The sequence below is a fragment of the Anas platyrhynchos genome, chromosome 8 (genome assembly GCF_047663525.1).
Source record: "Anas platyrhynchos isolate ZD024472 breed Pekin duck chromosome 8, IASCAAS_PekinDuck_T2T, whole genome shotgun sequence".
Classification (NCBI taxonomy): Eukaryota; Metazoa; Chordata; class Aves; order Anseriformes; family Anatidae; genus Anas; species Anas platyrhynchos.
In genome coordinates, this window is record NC_092594.1 from 1678268 (window position 1) to 1700449 (window position 22182).

Genomic DNA, 22182 nt, shown 5'->3' on the forward strand with positions numbered 1-22182 from the left:
CTAGAATTGAGTTTATATGATTTCTGGTTAATAAATTTGATAGCAACCTGTTAGTCCTAAAAAGCATATTGAGATGTTTTTAGAGAACTGTTTATACTGTAAGGCAAGTTATTGGTAGCTTTGTAAATTACTTCTACGCACTGACCTAATTGCTGTAAAACTTGGACAAAATACCTTCTTGTTAGGTTGCCTTGAACATTGTATGGCAAACTAGCCAAGTATATTTTGCTATGTGTTATTAATATGATTAAAGCAAGGAAAGCTTTTAGATGACATAACATACTATAAAATTATATCATTATTTCTATTTTCACTTGCTATTTTAGTACATTTTTCTACAAAACTAAAAAAAAAAAAAAAAGCACTGTGAGCACAAATTACAAAATATTGATGATATTCAAAAAATATTTTGAATTACAAAATATTGATATCATTATGTGTAGAAATTCAGATCCAAACTATATGGCCAGCATTTTATTTCTTCACAGGTCAAACAAAGGTGATCCAATTTAGTGAAAAGTTCTTATCTCTCTTTCTCTCCAAATTCACTGAAGTAGAATTTACCTATATTATCACAGTTGAATGACACACAGGGAATAAGTAACTTCAAAACAAAACATAAACTGTTAAAGTTAGGTGGAAAAAAAATAAAGTTACGCTCTGAAGACATCTTACAGTCTGCGAGCAGTGCTATCACATTAAATTTTACTAAATTTTAGTAAAATATACTCTTTGTTATTTTGAAGATTAACTATGCTAACATGGATAATAAGATTACCTTAGGATACTAGGTGTTAAGGGCCTATCCTCTATTTCAGATATGATATGATTCTTAAAGGCAAAAGGAAAGGTTGTGTGTATGAAATGTGAAGGAAATCCCATGTTTCTTTTCCTGTATGGCCTTAAGAGGATACAGGTCTTTGGGTAGCAGTAACACTGAAAGTTTTTGCTCTTATGCCATATACACAAACTGAAAATCTTTCCAGAGAGCATTCCCCAGTAAGAAGTTAGAGTCCAATAAAACATTATTCGGCAGTAAGAAACATCCATTTCTCACGTCAGTCACCAAAAGCCTCCAAATACATCATCAAAATCAAAATCTCCCTTTTAACATTCAATTCAAATATGAAGCTGAGCGTATTATCTATCCCAAATGCACTGGCTTCTTGTCAGCTCAGCAAGAACTTTTTTAGATGTACTGCTGCAACTTAAACTTTTTTTTTTTTTTTAAGTAAGTAAAATTTATAACATAAATGTTGTTGAGATGAGGTCTCCTTCCTCCCCAGCAGTTTGCTATCAGGAGAAGAGCATGAGAGTAGATTTACAGTAGAGCACAATACACTGCAGGTGAGAATGCCTGATTCTGTATTCCAGAGGCTTTAAAATTTCACCTTTTATTCATGAATTATGTATTTGTCTGGGCTTTTGCATCTAATGATATTCTGAAGTAGAGATGGAAAGGATACACACTGAATAATATTTTGTACATGAAGTGTTATGGCACTTTTGAGTTTGTGCCAGGTTGAAAAGGTCACTTATTACTGCTATCCATATCATAACTTCACAGATGTCCACTGCCAGCAGGAGACTAATAGTGATGAGATACTGACTTAGTTTAGCGCTCAGCTCCTAATGCATACATGTTCAGTGTGAGATTAATAGCCTCTGAGAAATGAATATCTTTTTGGTACTTGCATATACGTTGCATAGCCTGAATTTTTCACCTCATTCTGTTCAAATTGTAGAAAGCTATCATTGCTATTCATATGAACCTCAGAAAATATCTTGGAATGGTGTCTGTATAGCAGTAATTCAAGAATATTCAAAATTCAATATTATTGTATCATTTATAAGATCTATAAATATATATATATATAAGTACATGCTTATGACACACTGTCTATCAAATTCTCTTATAATTTTATGTGAATTTTATAAATTTTATAAAATTTTATAATTCTCTTATAATTTTATGTCATCAGTTTTAATTTTTTTCTAGGTATCTTCTAACTTCCAAGGGGTCTAACTTTTTAAAAATTAGAAAATGGTTGTAGCAAAATAGGGCATAATGTTTCTCTTATATTCCACCACATAAAAAGTTTTTAGAATATTGAATTAAAATTCCTAAACAGTGTCAAGGAATTAAAAATCTAATATGGTCATAGGTTGGATTGCTATTAGAGACAGGAAAATATTAAGACCCCTTAAGTTAGCTGAGGCTAAAACGTCAGAAATACTGATTGCAATTCTGAACATCATATTCAAAACATTAATTCAAACTAATGACTGGTAGAAATTCTGAACTTCTGAAAGCCTACTGAAATACTGCTCTGTGAATATTTTATTCATTTCTATCCTTCCAGGATACCCTACAAGTGCATACTATGTAGCCGAATATTCTCATATGATTGGGGAAATAGATGAACTCTACTTAAGCATGTGTTTTAGAAGAGTTTGTAGTCTACAGATCCATTATCATTGATTAATTTAAGTATGTTGATAGTTCCACAGCATGTCTACCTTCTCAGGACCAGTTAAGTCAAAACCCTTGTAAATCTGAAAGAAATAAAACCACCAATGTCAACTGGATTACTCTCACTTTTAATCTTTTTTTTTTTTTTTCCTGTTAATCAGACTCTCAGCCTCTTAAGGTATGATTCCATACCTTAAGTATGGAATCAAACTATGAAGTAGTTCTCCAACAAAAAAAAATATTGAGGAGCAGTTACTATAAACAATCTGATTTTTATTCTGCAATAATATTTTTGAGCTGTAGTAAACTGGTAGAAAACAAGGGATATTTTATACTGTCTTATGATATAAAGGGCTAAAATAAGAAACTGGAGAAGATACATACTACTGTCTGGATAGGTACATCAACTAAGGTGGAAGTAAAAATAAAGCATATCATGTAAACACAAGCAAAATTAAGCTAATCAACAAAAATTCAGTTGAAATGTTTGAATATCATATAGCTTACTGAATGCTTTCAGTGCAGTTCAAAAATTTAATTGACCTTTTCCTTCTTTATAGATTTCTAATTATAGAGAAATTTAAATGCTACAGCAGCATCTTTATGCCTTTTTAAACATACACATCAATATTATCTTGAGCCCTAAATCACAGCCATCAACCACTGAATGCCTCCACAGTTTGAATTACTCTGCCTTTAAAATATTTCAAGAAAACATGATTTGTGCAGTATGTAAAAACTTACTTTTACATTTCTTCCCTTGTTTTATTTAGGGTCCACCTGGCTTACCTGGCCTGAAAGGAGATCCAGGTTCTAAAGGAGAGAAGGTATATGAGAATGTCTATATTTTTATTCATTGTTTGTACCTTTGTTGTTTTGGCCCAGTCTAAAGGACTATAAAATTAGGAGAAAGAAATGCTGTGGTGTTTTGTTTGTTTGTTTGTTGTTTTACTTGTTGTTGTTTTGTATCAGAAAGCAAGACAACCTTAGCTATCTATCAATCAGCTTTCCATAGCTTTCGTGGTAATTGTGAAGTTTTCAGTAACATCTGATATCCTGGAGATATGTAGAAAGAAAAACATTACTGCCTGTATGGTAATCTAATGACCATACAAATTTTTTTCCTTTCAATGAAAACTCCAAAAACTGATGTAAAGAGAACCTTTGGTTTCACAATAAATAAATAAATAAATGGAAATTAAAATTATTAGAGAATTTAATTTTATAACAACAAAATGCAAATATTTTTCAGCTATATTTTCTTTTTGAAATAATGGATCGAGAGATCTGGAATACCATTTTCTAATAGAGTCCCAACAATTTATTGATTGCTTGTTCATCAGGGAAGAACCGTATAGAGAAAAGGATATGAATATATCTTGTGAATTATGATTTTTGTTTATATGGTTAGGTCAGCTGTTTATACAGCTCTATTACCTGTGGAATCCAATGTGCAACTCTGTAATATGCTTATAAGTATCAAAATATAAAAGGTGGTATGTAATCTGTATCTATAGGTATTATTATTTCTGCATCCGTTTCAGAAAGGACTATGGTGCACTTTGATCTCTTTCACTGAATAAGCATTCACAGCTTGCAAATAATCTTAAAAAGCCAACTAACATTTAATATGCTCACAGAGTAATTTTTTCAAGTTAATTGATAACTAGCAACTGTGATGTCATTTGAAAGTTTTAATTTGTGTGTTTGCAAAGCACATCTACTTTATATATATTGAGTTCTCACTCTTTCTTCTATCTTGTTTAGGGACATCCTGGTTTGATTGGCCTGATTGGACCTCCAGGAGAACAGGGTGAAAAGGGTGATAGGGGTCTTCCTGGCCCACAGGGGTCTCCTGGAGCCAAGGGTGACGCAGTAAGTAAAACATGTGCTTTCATTCAAGTTATATGCATGTCTTTTTTGAAAGAGACATATAAAGTTACTATAAACACTTAACACCAGACTTTCCTCCTAGAGGTTAAAGCTTTCCTAGACAATGGACAAACACAGTGAAGCTATACAACTTAAAACCAGGTCATAGAGCATTTCAGGAGGAGGAAACATACACCTAAGTTAGGGATGAGATAACACTAACAGCACCAATCTTGTTATGTACTACCCAGAATAGCCTCTCTTCTCCTAGTTATAAAGTCATGTTTTAAGCCTCTATGTAAAAATTGAGGCTTCAAAGATGATCTGAACGTGAACAGAGTTGTGACTATAAATGTTGGAGCATGAGAACAAATATATGCAACTCAAACTGTCAGATCATATTTCAAAGACTATTTTGGACACTAGCGAATAGCCTAAATTAAAACTCACCAGGGCTGGACACTTACTAGGACTACCTTTTTGATACATATGCATTTCTGAATCCAGTCTACTATGTAAAATGTATTTCTGGACTTATTCTCTTATTCTTTCTTAGGGAATTTCTGGTCCTGCTGGTCCACTTGGACCCCCTGGTCCTCCTGGTTTACCTGTAAGTTACTTCATCCAGTCCTCCTGTTCAAAACACTCACATGTTGTGTGGAAGATACTCCAACTATGTGCCTATGTTCTTCCCCATAGGGTCCTCAAGGTCCAAAAGGTTCCAAAGGATCCAGTGTGAGTAATTCTCCTCCATATTTTCTGTCTTTGTACTTAATTTCCATGTGTTATTTTTTAACATTATGTAATATGGTTAATATTACATTTCTTTCATTCCTTTATAGGGCCCTGCTGGTCAAAAGGGTGACAGTGGTTTACCTGGTCCACCTGGTCCTCCAGTAAGAACTCTTACTTGACATAAAAGCACATTGTACTGACATGACCTGTTTTGACAGGCTTTGAAAACAACACTTGTGAACTTGCAGATAAGGAACATATTAATGATTGTTTGAAAATAAATTTGTCAGGAAACAGAAATCCACCACACATATAAATACATTGTCTGCTCTGAAAAAAATCCATTAGAAATAATAAAAAATGCAATGATGATTTAATGTATCATATGGAAGCACAGAAAACAGAATGATTTCAGTTTCCTGCTGTTAATACTCTCCTGTTTCTACTACTTCTTCTCCATAGCATAAAAATCTAAAATGAAAACAGTCAAAATCTGAATGAATTGTTTCAATTTTCTGAAATGAAGTACTGCTTTATAGACCCCAAGTGGAATTTTAAAATTTTATCATAGGGAACACCCACAGTTTTGTTCGCTATAGGCTATGCCTCTGCTTCAGGTAATTGCTGGGGATGAAAAGGCAATCACAAATGAGTTCTTCACTTGCATGAGGGCAACATACTCTTCCCCAAACAGCAATGGAGTGGGATGAGTTTAGAGCAAAACAATGTTTTGGTCTGCCACGATCTGTTTTGGCATAAATATGAATGAAATAAGTAAAATAAATAAATTGTAGAAGCTCTGTTCAAAGCATCTTCATGTCATGTTCTTTCGTCTTCCTCTGTGTATTTACACATCTGGAAAACCAACAGAAACGGTAAACATATGTTTTCCATTCAGGGTCCTCCAGGTGAGGTAATCCAGCCACTGCCAATCCAGTCACCTAAAAAGACTAGAAGATCTCCTGATTATATGGTGTCTGATGCTGGTGATAACATTCTGGATTATTCCGATGGCATGGAAGAGATATTTGGTTCATTGAATTCACTGAAACAAGACATTGAACACATGAAGTATCCAATGGGCACTCAGAACAACCCAGCCCGAACTTGCAAAGACTTGCAACTCTGCCACCCAGACTTCCCAGACGGTATGTTAATATTGCATGATGAAGGCAAACAAGGCTGAAGTTATGATCTGCTATGATACTTTGGCAGAATTATTAATTATTGATAGATGGTTAATATAGTTGCTCAATAAATACAGTGTCACTAAATCCATTTTTGCAGGTATAAAAGGGTTCTGTTTATAAAATGTGAGTATAGATATGTTCTGTTGGTAACAGCCGTTATTCTTTAAATACAAAACCAGAAAAAAAAAAAAAAAAGATTGTTCAGGAAGGTAGGCCTTGCATTTCCAGAATTATCTAAACGGGAGAGGAATAAAAGATTGATGCCATTTAGATCAATGAAAGTAAAATCACAAATGTCAGCATACTGACATACTGCATAGATTCTAGTTTTTAAAAGAAATGACAATTATTTTAGCAACTGCTTAGTATAATATAGGAAGCAGCACAGATATTATACTCTCAAGAAGTTACTACTCTTTTATCCTTAGAAACAATAATTCAGTCCAGAATGGCCTCTGTTAGTTCCATGTCATTCAGCAAATGGACATTCAAGTTTCTCTAGTACTGTTTAATGCTACTAAGCACTAGCATAAAAAAATGCAGAATAGTGTGAATTCACTGTGCTCTGAAGGACTGTTTTTCATTATATTCTGTTTTCTTTTTTTTATAACTGAATTTACCCCCTTTGGAAAAGTTTTCAATGAAAGCCAACCTTCACACAATTTTCAAGCTTTCATACTTTTTTTCTATTGCAATGGATATTTTTTCCCAGTTCAGAGCAATATTTTTCTGTTTTTAAATGGGAGAAAAAATAGATTTTGACAGCTTAATAATACTCTGTTGTTTTCACTCTAGATAGATAAAAACAGATGGTTGCCTTGAGGAGTAGTTAAGCAGTGTGTGCGCTATATAAAAAGTACATATTTTACAATTCAATACCTCTGTAATAATGAATGGTTTTTATAAAACACGTTTGTCTTCTTCATTTAACAGTATTTGCTTATTGTTTGGAGCTTTCTTCAAATCAAAGGAATTTTATTCTGGTTAAAATAAAAGTAAATGCAGTCATTAAAATACAAAATTCTGCATGGGCAAGGCTTGCATGTAGGAAAGACTGTTTTCAATAAATACAGCCTGAATAAATAGAATTTTAAAAATATGATAAATGATTTTTCTATGCTCTGTATTCAGAATACAGAACCAGTAAAAGGATTTGTCATGCCTCTTCAAAACCTCTACTATTTGCCTGAAAGTCGATTAGAACATTAGTGTCAGAAAATCTTTGCTTTCCTGCTGTGAAACTATCTGGAGATAAGGATCCACATCACAGAAATCATCGTTATAATTAGAATAGTGGATTTTAAAATGTGCTGATTTTAAATGGACCTCAGATTGACTGCACCTCTCTTTCATCCCCAGCCTTTACTTGCCCTAGCATTCTAGGGCCGGAATCCTCAATCATACCAATCTGTTGTGGTTTAACCCTTGCAAGCAGCTATGAACCACACAGCAGATTGCTCACTGCCCCCTTCCACCTGGCTAGATGAGAATTGAAAGGGCAAAAATCAGAAAACCTGTGGCTTGAGACAAAAACAGTTAATAAGAGAGAAGCAGAGAGAGAGAAGGAAAGGGAAAAGAAGGAAGGGAACAGAAGGAATGAAAGGGAAGGAAGGAAACAAAAGGAGTTAGATAAAAGTAGACTTTGATCCTGGTGTTATATTCCATAAACAGCAGCAGCAACAAACCACAAATGTAGGAGGTTCCATCAAAGAATCACGAAGCACTTCTTTCCTGTGATGATGACTGACCAATACTGAAGGTGACTTGCTCAGGAAGATTGTGGAGTGTCCCTCCTTAGAGATATTATAAAGCCACCTGGATGCGTTCCTGGGCAGCCTGCTTGAACAGGGGTTTGGATCAGATGACCTCCAAAGGTCCCTTCGAACTTCAACCATTCTGTGATTCTTTGAAAAGAACAGGTTGCTTTCACATCATTCAGATAACTTCACCATATTCTCTGGAGGGCTATTAGGTAGTAAAATCTGACTACAATCTTCCAAATACCATTTTTATGATCAAAGGCAAATCTTCTCTTTATGTTTTAGGGGAATACTGGATTGATCCTAACCAGGGCTGTTCTGGAGACTCCTTCAAAGTGTACTGCAATTTCACAGCAGGTGGGGAAACTTGCATCTACCCAGATAAGAAATCTGAAGGAGTAAGTACCAATCTGTGTTTTCAGTTGGCTGTTGACATATCCTACTATACTATTGCAATGTTGAACTAAACAGGATAATTACATTGTCACATTTTCATATAACTGTCTTTCTGATTACATTTAAATTTGCATAAATTTGAATGAAGCAGTAAAATGGTACACTGAGTTGACAAACAGCATTTCTACTCTTTTGCTTAAATAGAGCTTTTGTGCACCTGTTTGCTAACCTTCCGCTGCATTACATAATGTAGCCTAGCTGGGTGACAGGTTGAAATGCATAATCTAGAGTTTGTCACATAAAAGTTAAACTCTTACTATGTTTCTTTTGTGAGTTCATTTATATCTATTCATTTATAAGTATATGTAGAACGCTGTATATAAACAGTGTCCTCTGTCATTGGTATAAATTACCCCTGAGTGGTATATGGTATAGAGGAAGGCTTTCTAAAAGCTTATCCAAATGAGATAGATCTATCAGAATCAACACCAGTGAAAACTCTACTGTAGACACTCTTCACAGGAACAATTTACACTAACAATTTACCTGAATCTTATCAGATGACAACAGTGTCTCCTTTAAACAGAATTCTCCCTCTTTATAAGCTATCACCTTGGATTCCATTTAAAGTCACTAATCTGAAGGCATTCTATACCAGAAAAACATCCTATTTTAGTGTTTTTACAGAGGCTGAGAACTCAGAAAGAACCATTCTTTACTATCTTATGTGAAATTTGTCCCAGGTAATTAAAAAACTTATCTGTTAACATATGTTCTAAATATCTATATTTCCACTGTTTTACCACACAGGTTAGAATTTCATCATGGCCAAAGGAGAATCCAGGATCTTGGTTTAGTGAATTTAAGCGGGGCAAACTTGTAAGTGGCCATTACAGCATCCAGTTTTTCACAAATCAAGTATCAAAAATCCTTCAAAATCAATGGCAGGATCAAATATAAACAATAAGAAACTTAATACTTCTCAGCTCCAGCTCTTTTGCCCTAGATATTGTAGCAGTTACATGGCCTCTTGCCACTGGACAGCAGGCACCTGCCACTGTGCAGCAAACACACAACAATCCCGGTACTCACCCACCCAGCTGACAGTGTGATCTGGCTTCTGGCAGACCACACATTACCACTGAACCTAAGTAAAGCAGCTGCAGCACAAATCCCGTGCTTCAGTCTAAATAACTGGAAATATACTGAATATGCAAAAATGAGCCTGCAGGCTGACATAACTTTATAATTAACTAAAAACAGATTCCCAAAGAGATTCTGCTGTTTTTCGCTATATAGGGGTAGTTCTCTGTCTTGCCCATTAGAACAAAGCTAAAATATATAGTTCTTCGTCCTAAATATATTGCTATGACATGAACTACAGAGTCATAGCTTCATTGAACTTAAAAACCCCATAAAATGATATGTGTCGGTTTACTTTTTATTAAGGACAGTTATGTGGTTCTTCTGTCAAAAATAATTTTGTTTTGCATTTTAACAAAGGGAACAAATAAATGTTCATGTGAATTCTTCTATTTTCCAGCTTTCCTATTTGGATGTTGAAGGCAATTCCATTAATATGGTCCAAATGACATTCCTTAAACTACTGAGTGCCTCTGCCAGACAAAACTTCACTTACAATTGTCATCAGTCCGTAGCTTGGCATGATGCATCTTCTGACAGCTATGACAAAGCACTAAGGTTCTTAGGATCAAATGATGAAGAGATGTCTTACGACAACAATCCGTACATCAAAGCGCTTCATGATGGCTGTGCAGTAAGTAGACGTTCAGAATATTCTTTACAAAACCAACCTTTTGATTAAAATAGAAATCAAACATTCATTTATTTTACAGCTTTCCCCTGACAAAAAGCTTTCTAAAGGCTTTATTTTTAATAGACTACCTTTTAGTAGTTTTTAATTGCAGTTCACTTATTCAATTTTTATATATGAACAAAAGTCATTATTATTTTTGTAAGCCAAGCAACAGAAATGGAACAAACCTGGCATGAATACAGGCTGTCAGCACCAATGTGCTGAAACTAGACTATTTGCTAGTATGACCACAATATTAAAAGCAAACTAGCATAACAAGAGGGGGCAGTCCATGAGGAAAATATATTTACGTTATAAATAAAATCCTATGAAAATATAAACTTTACAGTTTGTATCATCTGATGCATGAAAGGTAATCGTTTATTAATTCCACACTACAGAGGTACAGTGTGGAGAGCTACAGCATGTTTACTCCTCTGATATATAACCATTTGCTTTTTTTTTTTTTTTTACTTTTTTTTTTAACAGTCAAGAAAGGGCTATGGAAAGACCGTGATTGAAATCAACACACCCAAAATAGACCAAGTGCCTATAGTTGATGTGATGATCAATGACTTTGGTGATCAGAACCAAAAGTTTGGATTTGAGGTTGGTCCTGTCTGCTTCCTTGGTTAAACTTAAGACAAAGATCAAATCAACAAAAATGTTGCACTTTGGTGCTACCAACCCACTTCCTGCCACATGCAAGTTTTGAATAAGGATGGCATAGAAAATGTCTTGCTGTGTATGTGTGTCTCATCTAGAAAGTTATTGTTGCCCTCGTAGGGCCAGAATCACATGACTTAAACTAACTTTGCAAGAATGCTGTGGCACAGACAGACAACATAGAGCTCACTTTATCAACACCACCCTTTGAATTCTTTTGGTGCTGTAAAAAAAAAAAAAAAAAAAAAAAAAAGACATGGTGCTCCTTCGATTACAACAGAGGTGTTATGAAAGTGTTTAATAAATTGTAATTATTCTATGTACAGTACTATACTGTTATTTCTCTGTCCATTTCCAAAACTTGCATGTGTCTCTGAATTGCATCTGGCTCTTATTTTATAATTACAAAACTACATTGTCAATACCGTGTATGTATTCTGAAAAAATAAAGATGTAATTGCCAGTGAAGCCAATTCCATTTTTGATTAATAATAAAATCCCTTTGTATATATTTTTGTTGAAGAGCTTTGTTATTTGAAGTCGCCAAAAAAACTTAAGGTGGCAAAACTGGAAGATCTTGAGCAGCACACTCAAATCCCTTTTCTGCTGATATTACTCCGTGATGATGAATTTCAATAATGAAAGCACTCTCAAAGGTGCTGTGTTCCATGGTGCTATACCTCTGACGTTTTTTTCTTTTCTAATTCCAGAATTTCATAAGAATCCTGTATATACCTAAAATAAACAAGTTTATATTTTTGGGTAGGGGAAACAAGTAAGAAAAAAAAATAAACAAAAAATTTCTGTTAAAATCTGTATGAATTAAATCATTCATATAGCTTTCTTTTTTTTTTTTTCTTAACGTTTCTCATCTGATTTTGTTTCCATTGTGCTTATTTGGTCTGCATAAGTATTAAAACTGGATTCAAAACAGTTACTTATGGATTTCTTGCAGTGTTTACTTAGATTTTTATGTAAGCAATAATGGATGTTTGCTTCTTGAACTGGATACTAGAAGTTCCACAGAATGGTCCTATACAATATTTGCCTGTCCCATTAATATGAATTATTTTTTCCTGTTATTTCAACTGAGGACCAGGGATGCAATATGTCTAGGTCATGTGATTCTACATAGTTGCTAAGCAACACATAGGGGACTGCTTCCTACAAAGCTGTCTTTGACCCGAACTGCTACCATTAGCTCTTAAATCTCACCCAAAAAGTTGGTTTGGCCTTCCCTCTGAATATTTTATTCAGGTAGCTGTAAGTAGAAATTACATTTTAACTTTGCAACACAAATCCTTTTGTAATTATTTTTCATAATATATGTAAGACTTGAAAATAAATGTTTGTTTCTATTTCTTATAAATTGTTAAATTAAATAGTACTAGCTTCTGCTGGCTCATTTCCAACTGGTTCTTTCTCATGCACGTTTATACATGTAAAAGTGAGATTTCAAAGGTCAACTTCTTGCTGTTCATATTTTCTTTTATTTTTGAACCAAAGTTTGTAACTGTCACCTCAAAGAGGAAAATACAAATTTTATTAATAAAATCAAGTCTTGTCTACCTGGATTGGCCATTCTTTTTCTTTTCATTGTCCAGACCTCACCCACTCTCGTTACTGTAACTTCACTCTGCTTCCAGACCATCCAGCCTCAAAAAAAACAATCTTACTGCATATCCTGCCAGGTACCGAGCAATAGTGCTAGGACAAGAAATGTTACCAGAGGAGATACTGATCCTGCTATTTATTGGCAGTACACAGCAGGGGCTGATCTATCTAACTTCACATTTACTTAATGCTGACCGCTGCAGCTACAAATCCATGCAGTACTATCAAAAGTCTTATGCAAGACCGAATCCTGAACTTCTTTACCCAGACACTGTCTTGCAAGCTACAGTGTCTGAGTGCTTCATCATCTTATTCTTATCCCTATAGGCTCCCACACGGTAGACCAATGACCCTATTTATTGATGGGAAACAGAAGACAAGAACTAGACCATGACCTAGAACATACTGCAACACATCTCCTGTACTTTCTTTTAGCTAGCTCAAGCAGAACTGGTGAGGAGTCCAAGGTAGAGACATGACTTATGTCACCTGGGACTACACAAGTTAAATTCCGTTTTCAAGCAAGCCTATAAGAAAATAAGGATCAATTTTTTTCACACTTCAAGTGAAAAACCTGTTTAATCACAGAAATACATGACAGCTGGACTTTACCTCTAGAAGCTAACTAAACAGAAATTGGATGTTCTGTGATCTTGAGGTTTCATGCTACCGCAGACCAGACTGGAACGTATTGCTTTAGGCTGCTTTGAGCCTCTCTTTAAACAGAGAAAAGCCATAGTGGAGACGGCATACATTTTCCTCACTGCAAACAAGTATGTCACTGTAATGTTGCATGGAAATGCAGCAAGTAGACACACAGCACCCTCAAGCCAACAAACAAAATTACGGACGGGGGCAATGTTCTGTCCAGCATAACATTGACACATGATGGAGATCTAAAAGACAAGCCATGCCTGTAGAAGTATAAACTGTCCTGTATTTAGACGTAAAGCTGCTTCTCTTTCTCTCTCTTTCTTCTTCCTTATCCAGAATAGGAAAATATCAACTCATCATGATCAGCACATCTCCTGTAAAACTTCCTAAAATTCAATTAATCTTTTCACTCTAAACAGGCAGTCATTATGCCTAAGACCAATAATCATCTTGTGAAATAAAAAGCTATAATCTCTCTTAAAAAGCGAGCACAATTATTTACTTAAGACTCCTCCCCCCAGAGACAACCTTGTTAATTACAAAATAGAGCTTCATGTGCTAATGACTAGTAGGAGATGCCATGATAGCAACTGATTTTCTATTATACACACACATTTTCTTGTGAATGAACATCCACTATGATATGAGACACCAAAAATAACTTGAAAATGAAAAAGACAGGATATTGAATGTCATATCTACTATATTTACCCCAAACCATTAATATTTGTGCTCCATTTCTAGGCATATAAATTATCAAAAAGTCTCATTGTTGATTTGGTAAAAAGCAATGCCAAGAATACTGCAAAGAAGTAGGCTGCTCTAAAGCTATACACTCTTTCTTTTTCCTTTTTTTTTTTTTTTTCAGTAAGGACATCAAAGATTATTACAGTGAAGAAGGCTGCAAACATATAGACATGCAGATGTGCTGCTTTAGCCAAAATTGGGCTTTTTTTTTCTTCTCAGCTATGAGAATGAAGGCTCTGTTCTAATGACAGGATGAAGCCAAAGCCCACAATACTACCATGGACATATTTTGTCTAGGTTCTGTCAAGACTTTTGCCACCCAAGCCCACAATACTACCATGGACATATTTTGTCTAGGTTCTGTCAAGACTTTTGCCAGACCCTGACTTTGTTTCCAGTTTCCCAAAGGTGGAGAGACATTATCCTCATCAAAACACAGCTAACTTCAGTAAGACAGACAGGATTAAGGATTCAGCATCAGGACTGGGATCTAACTGTCTTCACTGATTCCTGGTATGGTCTAAGATTTATTTATTTATTTATTTTAAACAAAAACATCACAATGACATCATAGCTAAATCTTGCTGAAGCATAACAAAACCGAACTAGTCCAGTGATTAAACCACAGATGAAAATTAAAATTTGGTTGATCCAATTTGCCTCAATTACATTATGCACTACTAAAACATAATTTCTATAAATTGCAGATGACCAAGAAATCAAGGACCAGTCAATTGGTTATGATAAAGTATGCAAATAAGCAGTCAATGTATGTTTTCCCTCTCCTGGTTGTGCCATGCCATCATTTATTCATGCCATTTGTTCTGTTCAGACCAGAGCTCATTCTCCAGTAAAAACCTCAATCCTGTTATCAGATTTCCTTTCATCACTTTTTGTTAATTTGCATTATGGTGGATAATGCTGACCACTTCTTTGCCTTTCAACGTCTAATATATATTTCATGAGATATTACAATCTAATAAGGGTAGTAGCTTCCAATTTTCTGATTCTCAGTCCTTATACACCCAAGTGACTAATGTTACCACTTTTTCTCATACTCAGCTCGTATTTTCAGAGCAACTGAAGACTCGGCATGGAGACTCAACCTCCTCCATGATTCTGAAACAAAAAATATCTGCCATAAACACTGTCAACAAGCCCTCAATAGATAACAAGAAAATGGGAAATTAAGCACTCTTCAAATGATACAGTAAACAGAATAGCTGCTGGAACATTTATCATGTCTCCCTCTGCATACATCAAAGATGAAAAATGTAAGTACTCGTCAGAATTATTTTACAGCATGCAAAGCCATCTACTGATTCTGTGTTCGCTATGTGCCTTATGTGATGGTCAGCAAAATTCTTTGCAAGAAGAAAAACATTTTTGCTCTAGTCTCAGTTCTCTAAACTAGATCTTCTGCTGTGTTTTCACTGTAGTGAGGAGGTAACAGATAATTAAAAGAATCTTTCCAAGTCCACAGGGCTGGAACAACAAAGCTGTCCAGAGCCCCAAGGCCATCCCAGTGACAAGGTAAGAACACCAAAGACTCCTGTTCAGTTCCCATCTCACTCTAAAATACTTCATACACAGAGATACTCAAGTCACAGCACAGCAAGTTCTGTAACAGCACTAGGCCCTGATGCTGTGTGCGTGGCTTGCAGGGGCCCAGCCTCCAAACTCTGTACCTCCCAGAGCAAAATAAATATAGAGTAGAGCCACAAACCTGAGTTTTTAACTGGGAAATATTTACTAAACGTTGAGATTGTCAACAGAGCTCAGGATCACAGACACCATTCTAATAGTTACTGTTTCTGAAACCAACATACTGATTTACTATTTGTTACTTTACTCAGAATCTTATACAGAAAGGCAAGTGAAGTCACGCAGATCATTAGCACTGACTTGAATGACTTCTGTAGCAGGCACCATTCATTAAAACAGCTAAGGTAAGTGCATGAAAAGTAGAAAGGTTTAGAATTATTTTTACTGACATAAGAGCTTCCTTCTCTCAAATATTGTCACAAGGGGACAGGAGTACAGTATTGACAGTTAAATAAGGGTCTATATAAAAGGTACAACAAAACCAAGCAAAAATAGTTCTCCATGTACAACAGAATGAATGATGTTAGCAGGACTTGGCTCCCTCCTCTCCTCAAACCTGGGTTACAGGGTGAGAAATCATGGCCCTATCTGGGAGCATCTTATGTGATTTCTGGTGTACAGCAGCGGTCAAGGTTTGCTTCTCGCAGTCATTATGAAGCAGAAAGGTGCACCTGCCACCTAGTTAGGAGGTAGCAGCAAAACTGATACATAACAACCACACCTAAAAGGAGTAGCAACCATCACAGACCTCTGTGGGAAACATGGTGTCACAAATGTCTGCAGGAGCCTGTCTGTCCCTTGCTTTCCTCTCCTTCCCTTTCTAAGTTCACCTCTAGCATTCCCTCAGCTTTTTCCCTCGTCAGAGCTCTTTATTCCCATGGAGCAGCCAATTTTATGGTGTTACTGAAAAGCACAGGGCATCTAAAATGGAGGACGAGAGGCTTAACTTTTAAGGTCAGGTACTTGGAAGAGAGGAAAATAAGGGAGGAAGAGAAGACTTGGAAATCTACGCAGAGCGACATTAACGTGCTACCAGACACATAAAGCATAAAACTAATCTGAGTAATCCACATATCTACATTAGGAACAGAAATTAAGCAGCCTTTTTCATTGCCTGTGTTTTACCAGAGATGCAGGTGGGTCAGGCAGGGCTACTCTATCTGAGAACTGTCTCTGCAACAAAGTCAGATGAAAACAACAGGGTTCATGCTGATGACTGTGAAACCTCCTCCTAAAAGTTGGTCCATTTAACCACATGGAACCACATCAGCTTCAAAACAAAGCCGTAATATCTTGAGGAACCACATTTGATCTAGTGTCGCATCTTTGTGTGAAAATTTCCCTGGAGAAAGCAGTAAATTATAATTAAAAAAAAAAAAAAAAAAAGAAAAAGTACACATGAACCTGAAAAATTTCCCGATTAAATGATTCTTTACTATTTCAAATCATTATGAGTTCTGCATGTGTGCATTCATTTCTCATGTTTTGCATAATCTTTCTGATGACTGTATGCACAAGCGTACCATGGAGAAACAGCAGCTAGCCACTGTGATTACTCATTAAATTTAATGAGTAAGTTAGAATTATCTACTATAAAAGTAAAATGAAAGCAAAATCACAAATCTGAAAGCCAAGCTGAAGGCTGAAACATACACATGCAGTTAGTTAAAACCTTCTTAATATGCACAACGATAAATACTTCATATAGATATACAGCAAATTTGGATACACAGTACCCAAGCAGAACTCAGCTGCGATGGTATCTGAAATGATACGTTTAACCCTAACGAGACACACAACTCTGAGGAAGCAAAGACACCGAGGTACTTTTGCAAAGCCTGTTCACAGCAAGGCTTCGGTAACTCGGATAGAACTCCTAAAAAATTCACTTTACGTGGAGGTAAAAACCGCGGGACCGTTGGGACCGTTAGGACCGTTAGCCGGGGCCGTTAGGGCCGTTAGCCGCCGCCAGAGGGCGCCTACCGGCTCCTCGTCTGCACCGCTTCACGGCAAGGGGCTGGGCTCGCCTCAGGGGCGACAGCTTTAAGGCTTGTGAGGTAATTTCTGAGCCCCCGCGCGTGCAGGGGTGTGTGAGTAAAAGAGATGCACCCCAATTCCCTCTTACCCGTGATCCTGATGTTATTTCGCAGGGTTCTTTTCCTCCCTTCAAGTCTTACTTTGCTGCCCATGGCACACAGAGGTCAGTGGCACCTCTCACACTTGTGTTTTCTCCCCTATCACGTCAAACAAATGACATGCAGCCCATGAGTTAGCATCTATCTGTGGCTTGTCTATGAACACAAGAAACCTTTTTTAAAAGTAAAGGTGGAAAAAAAAAAAAAAAAAAAAAAAAAGGAGTAATTAGTAATTTTAAGATTAATCCTTTACCTAGGTCTTTCTGTGGTAGAAAAGGCTGCACACTTCTGCAAAGCCTCCGTAGCTGTGTGACCTCTGACAGCAGGTATGCAAATACTAACAAGTATTTAAACAACTCTGCATAAACTCAACAGAAAGTTGTGTCATTAGTTTTGAAACAGTTTAAAGACGTTTCCACTGAAAAGTCCTCCATGGAGACATGAATCAGATTAATCAGTTTTGTGGTGAATGTGGTAGCTCCTGTTTCATGTAATCTCTTCCTCTGAAAGCTTTGATTGAAAACTAAGCTACATTCAGGGTTTTGTGATAGCCTGGGAGCTTCCTTCAGTAAACTCAACCCCAAAATTAATTGCTGCTGGAGCTCATAACCCATTATAATGCTTCCAGAATCCTTCCCCTATTATCTTGACCTGTCATGTTAAATTCATCTTTTTGACATGACACCATTAAACAGTGTGAAATAGAAGTACAGAATTCATTACTCAAACGGAAGAAAAAGCACACAGTCCAGTTATTGTTCACAGGTCTGCTTTTGCACTTCTGAAATCAAATGACATTTCATCACAGCTTTTAAGAGAGATGTTTGAGAATAAGCAATCATCTGTCCACCGTCCCTCAACTTTAAGGATCATGACAAGGATTCTTCTAAATTCACACTTTTAGGACATTTCGGTGTAACACATACAACAAAGTAAGAGATCTGCACCAGTTCTACCCATAGACAAGCAATAAATTAATGGATATGGTATGCTCTGGACTCTCATTTCCCTTAGCTATGAATTGTCTTAGGTGAAGGTTATCCTGAAGAGAGACACGAAATGATAATTCTTGCTTAAAGTATCTGGCTGCCAGAAAGGCAGGTAGGGATTGTAAATTAAAACATGACAGAGCAGGAGAGGACTCCAGACCATGCATAATTTACATTAACACATTTGTAAAACATGAATTCCTGTTACGTGTTACATATTACAACTGTTCTTACATGAACTGCAGAAAAAAAAAAATCTTACTCTTAATGAACTAGAATCTAGTTATTCAGAAAATGCAAGCACACATTTTAAGCACCTAGGAAGGAAAGAAGAAAAAAGTTAAGATAGCTTTGAGCTGTATCCCTCCTAAAAATGCAAAATCTACATTGGTTAGGTGCTTTCAGAATTACTGAAAAAAATATGCAAGAAGGAGGAAAAAACAAACAAACAAAAACACAATTCTCTAGTATGCTCTCATGAAAACATTATTGAATTGAAAATATTGCTTGTGTTATAAATATAAAGCTTGGTGTATATTTCTCCAAAACTTTCAATGTAAATCTAAAGAAACTACTTCAGCAAGCTTAGGTTTCCTACACAATGATGTAATACATTTCATTTTTTTCAGCTTATTAAAAGATTTTAGTTGATGTTTGGAAAACATAGTTAGTAACTCATCATAAATACATACCGGTGTAAAACATATAAAAGATACTTTTATAGGAGTGATTCACAAGGAGTACATACAAGAATAAAAGTATATTCACTCTTCACTGTACTGATATCAGCTACTTATAAAGATAAAGAAATCTGGTCTAATATCACATTATTTCCATGTTTTATGATAATATTAAACCAAGACTTCAGAGAACTGCTGAAGGCTGATGCCAAGGTAAGTGAAAGGGGAATCAGAGACATTCTGCTTATTTCAAATGCCATTACAGTAATGCGATCCATACCTTGACAGATGCTAAGAAGAATCATTTTGCTGATTGACTTTTCTTCAAACGTAAGTCTGTGGGCAATCAAAGAAAATATGAACATCTGGCTGAGCTTTTGATTGCCATGCTCAGTGATACAGCTTACCCAAATAAGCAACAATTAGTCAGTACAGCTTGTGTCAAAAGACCCATCAAGTTAATTCAAATTAACTCAGAATAAATTGAATCCAACTGGCATTCATACAAATTTGTATGCATAGTTTAAATAAACTTCTTTTGTGCTATACTATCCTTTATTTACAAGCAAAACACATGCAAAGCTTTCTGGTTTAAGTAAATATCTTTAAACTTTTTGACTTCTTAAAGGCAAACTTCTGGGAAAACTTTGATCCTTTTCTTCAGAAATGCATTTCTAGACTCATAAAAATTTGTCAGCTTTTTCATGTTAACATTTTTCACTTGCCAAGAAATATCACAAATTTGTAGAAGTTATTCATCAGCGTTTTTTCAGTAGCAGTTACAATAGGTGACTAGCATTTGAGTAAACTTAATAGCTAGAAGGTGGTCAAGATAACTACCAGATTGTATTAGGAAAGGAAAGTTCTAAAACTCAAAACTGTTTTCTGATGTTTTCACTTGATTCTCATTATAGAACCCTGGGAATGCTTTCTTTAATCAGTCTGTGATTATCAACTTGGCATGCTGTGTCATCAGCTGCCACAGGTGCCACAAGTAAAGGAGCTTTTCTTTTTGTTGGGAGTCCACTCTCTTTTAGAGCCAGGAATTAGGTTTTTCCTATTCAGAGACTCTTGTGAATACAAGGAATCCAGCACCCTTCGGAACAATCAGATCAATTAATTAGGAAACTGTCACTGTGCTTCCTTAACAAATCAGAGGATTAATTTATGATCCATAACTTCAAACAGCCTTTTAGCAGCTGTTTCTTGGAGTTTTTTTCCATTAAAATACTAACCCCTCGCACATATTTCTTCTGATTCAGAGGTTAAGAGTTCTCCTATTAGCATTACCTTTGGAAATATATTTGATGAAAAGTCCCTTGGATAGTCTAATGATACGGTCCAGTTGCTGTCAGGTGCACAGGCCCTTTGCAAATTCTACTGAAAAATCAATACCAATCCTTCAGTGCTTTCAAGGGATGTGGGATTAGTGTCATAATAACAGTGACTGTCTCCAGCAAATGACTGTTCAGTGATCATTTTGCAGTGGCCTGGAAGTCCAAATCCCCCTCAATAACTTTCAAAATCGACACTTGCTGGAAACAGTGTAATCATCCCTAGCATAAAGACCAGTAGCTGCACTTACTGGCTAGTCAAGTACCTGCTTATTTACTCCACTACTTGCTCATTACTGGCCTAAGGTTTTGGAGAAGAAAATCTGCTAAAAATGTACATTCCCAAACAGCAGTTCAGCGTTTCAGATGTGTTCAGCAAACAAAGGAATGCTATGTACCAAGGAGAATCAGCAAGCAGCTCTCTACATCACCTGTTTTATTTAGAGATTTAAAGGTAGACTAAGGAGAATAAATTTTCAAAGACTGTGGTCCCGGAGGGGGGAAGGGGGAATAAAAATCACTTCAAATGATAAACAGCAGAACAGCATTGGGTAGTTAAGGTCTCTGATATTTATTCTCTGGGTAAAGCAGCCTGCTTGCTCAGAATCATTAGCAGGAACAGGGGGATATTTAGCAAAATTTGAAATAGCGTGGCAGTTACTTTATGAATAGGTCTCTGAATGTAGTATGTTACATGGACCATTTTTAAAATGAATTCACAGTAGCATCTGATGCATAAACACAACAAAAATATCAAAATTTATTTAAATTTTTTACAAAGCTCACCCTTATTTTCACTATGACACAAACCACAGGAGTTGTATAGAGATTTCCCATTCTCAAATCTACATCAATTAGAGGAATAATTTGAATGTAACTGGCAATCTTCTGTTTATTAAGACATTTATGAACACCATTCTTTATACTTCCTATCTTGCTACTATTGATTTTCTTTTGCATCAGTTTATCAAGGAGTTGCAGAATAGAAACTGTTAGCCATGAACTGAAATACAACCATTTATTGTTTCTGATTAAAAGCAACAAATATTTCATAAGAAAATTTCCTCATTAGTGGCTGACACTTTCCCACTGGATCAGGGTCAGTAAAAATTAGAACACAACTCTATAGAAATGTTAAACATAGAGGGTTGGAATTAGATGATCTTTAAGGTCCCTTCCAACCCAAACCATTCTATGATTCTGTAATAATCATCATAAATTGTTGCTAATATAAATTATTTTGAGTTATGACCTGCCAGGAAAACTTGTGAAGGTTTCCAGAGCTTCTGATCTGACTAGCATTATGATTGATTTTATAGAAAAATAAAATAAAATAAAATAAAATAAAATAAAATAAAATAAAATAAAATAAAAATAAAATAGTGAGTTCTGTTATTTTTTTTTTTAAGGAAAAATCATCTATACAAGCTTATGTTTCTCATTTTTATGGAAAAAAGCATAGGTGATACCTCAAAATCAGGGGATAACAGGGGAATGGGAATGGGGAACCTGAAGA

The 22182-nt window shown here is 35.7% G+C and overlaps 1 protein-coding gene across 1 annotated transcript in view; it reads left to right on the forward strand.

Moving 5' to 3' along the window:
- LOC140003086 (uncharacterized) overlaps nucleotides 1-12482 on the forward strand; it is a 35975-nt gene extending 23493 nt beyond the window's left edge. The window contains exons 13-22 of the mRNA XM_072041885.1: nucleotides 3247-3300; nucleotides 4241-4348; nucleotides 4902-4955; nucleotides 5045-5080; nucleotides 5188-5241; nucleotides 5979-6228; nucleotides 8316-8428; nucleotides 9237-9305; nucleotides 9970-10203; nucleotides 10732-12482. Coding sequence (XP_071897986.1) covers nucleotides 3247-3300; nucleotides 4241-4348; nucleotides 4902-4955; nucleotides 5045-5080; nucleotides 5188-5241; nucleotides 5979-6228; nucleotides 8316-8428; nucleotides 9237-9305; nucleotides 9970-10203; nucleotides 10732-10878 — 1119 coding nt within the window. The 3' untranslated portion in view covers nucleotides 10879-12482. The remainder of the gene's footprint in view (nucleotides 1-3246; nucleotides 3301-4240; nucleotides 4349-4901; nucleotides 4956-5044; nucleotides 5081-5187; nucleotides 5242-5978; nucleotides 6229-8315; nucleotides 8429-9236; nucleotides 9306-9969; nucleotides 10204-10731) is intronic.
- Nucleotides 12483-22182: the final 9700 nt, after the last annotated feature.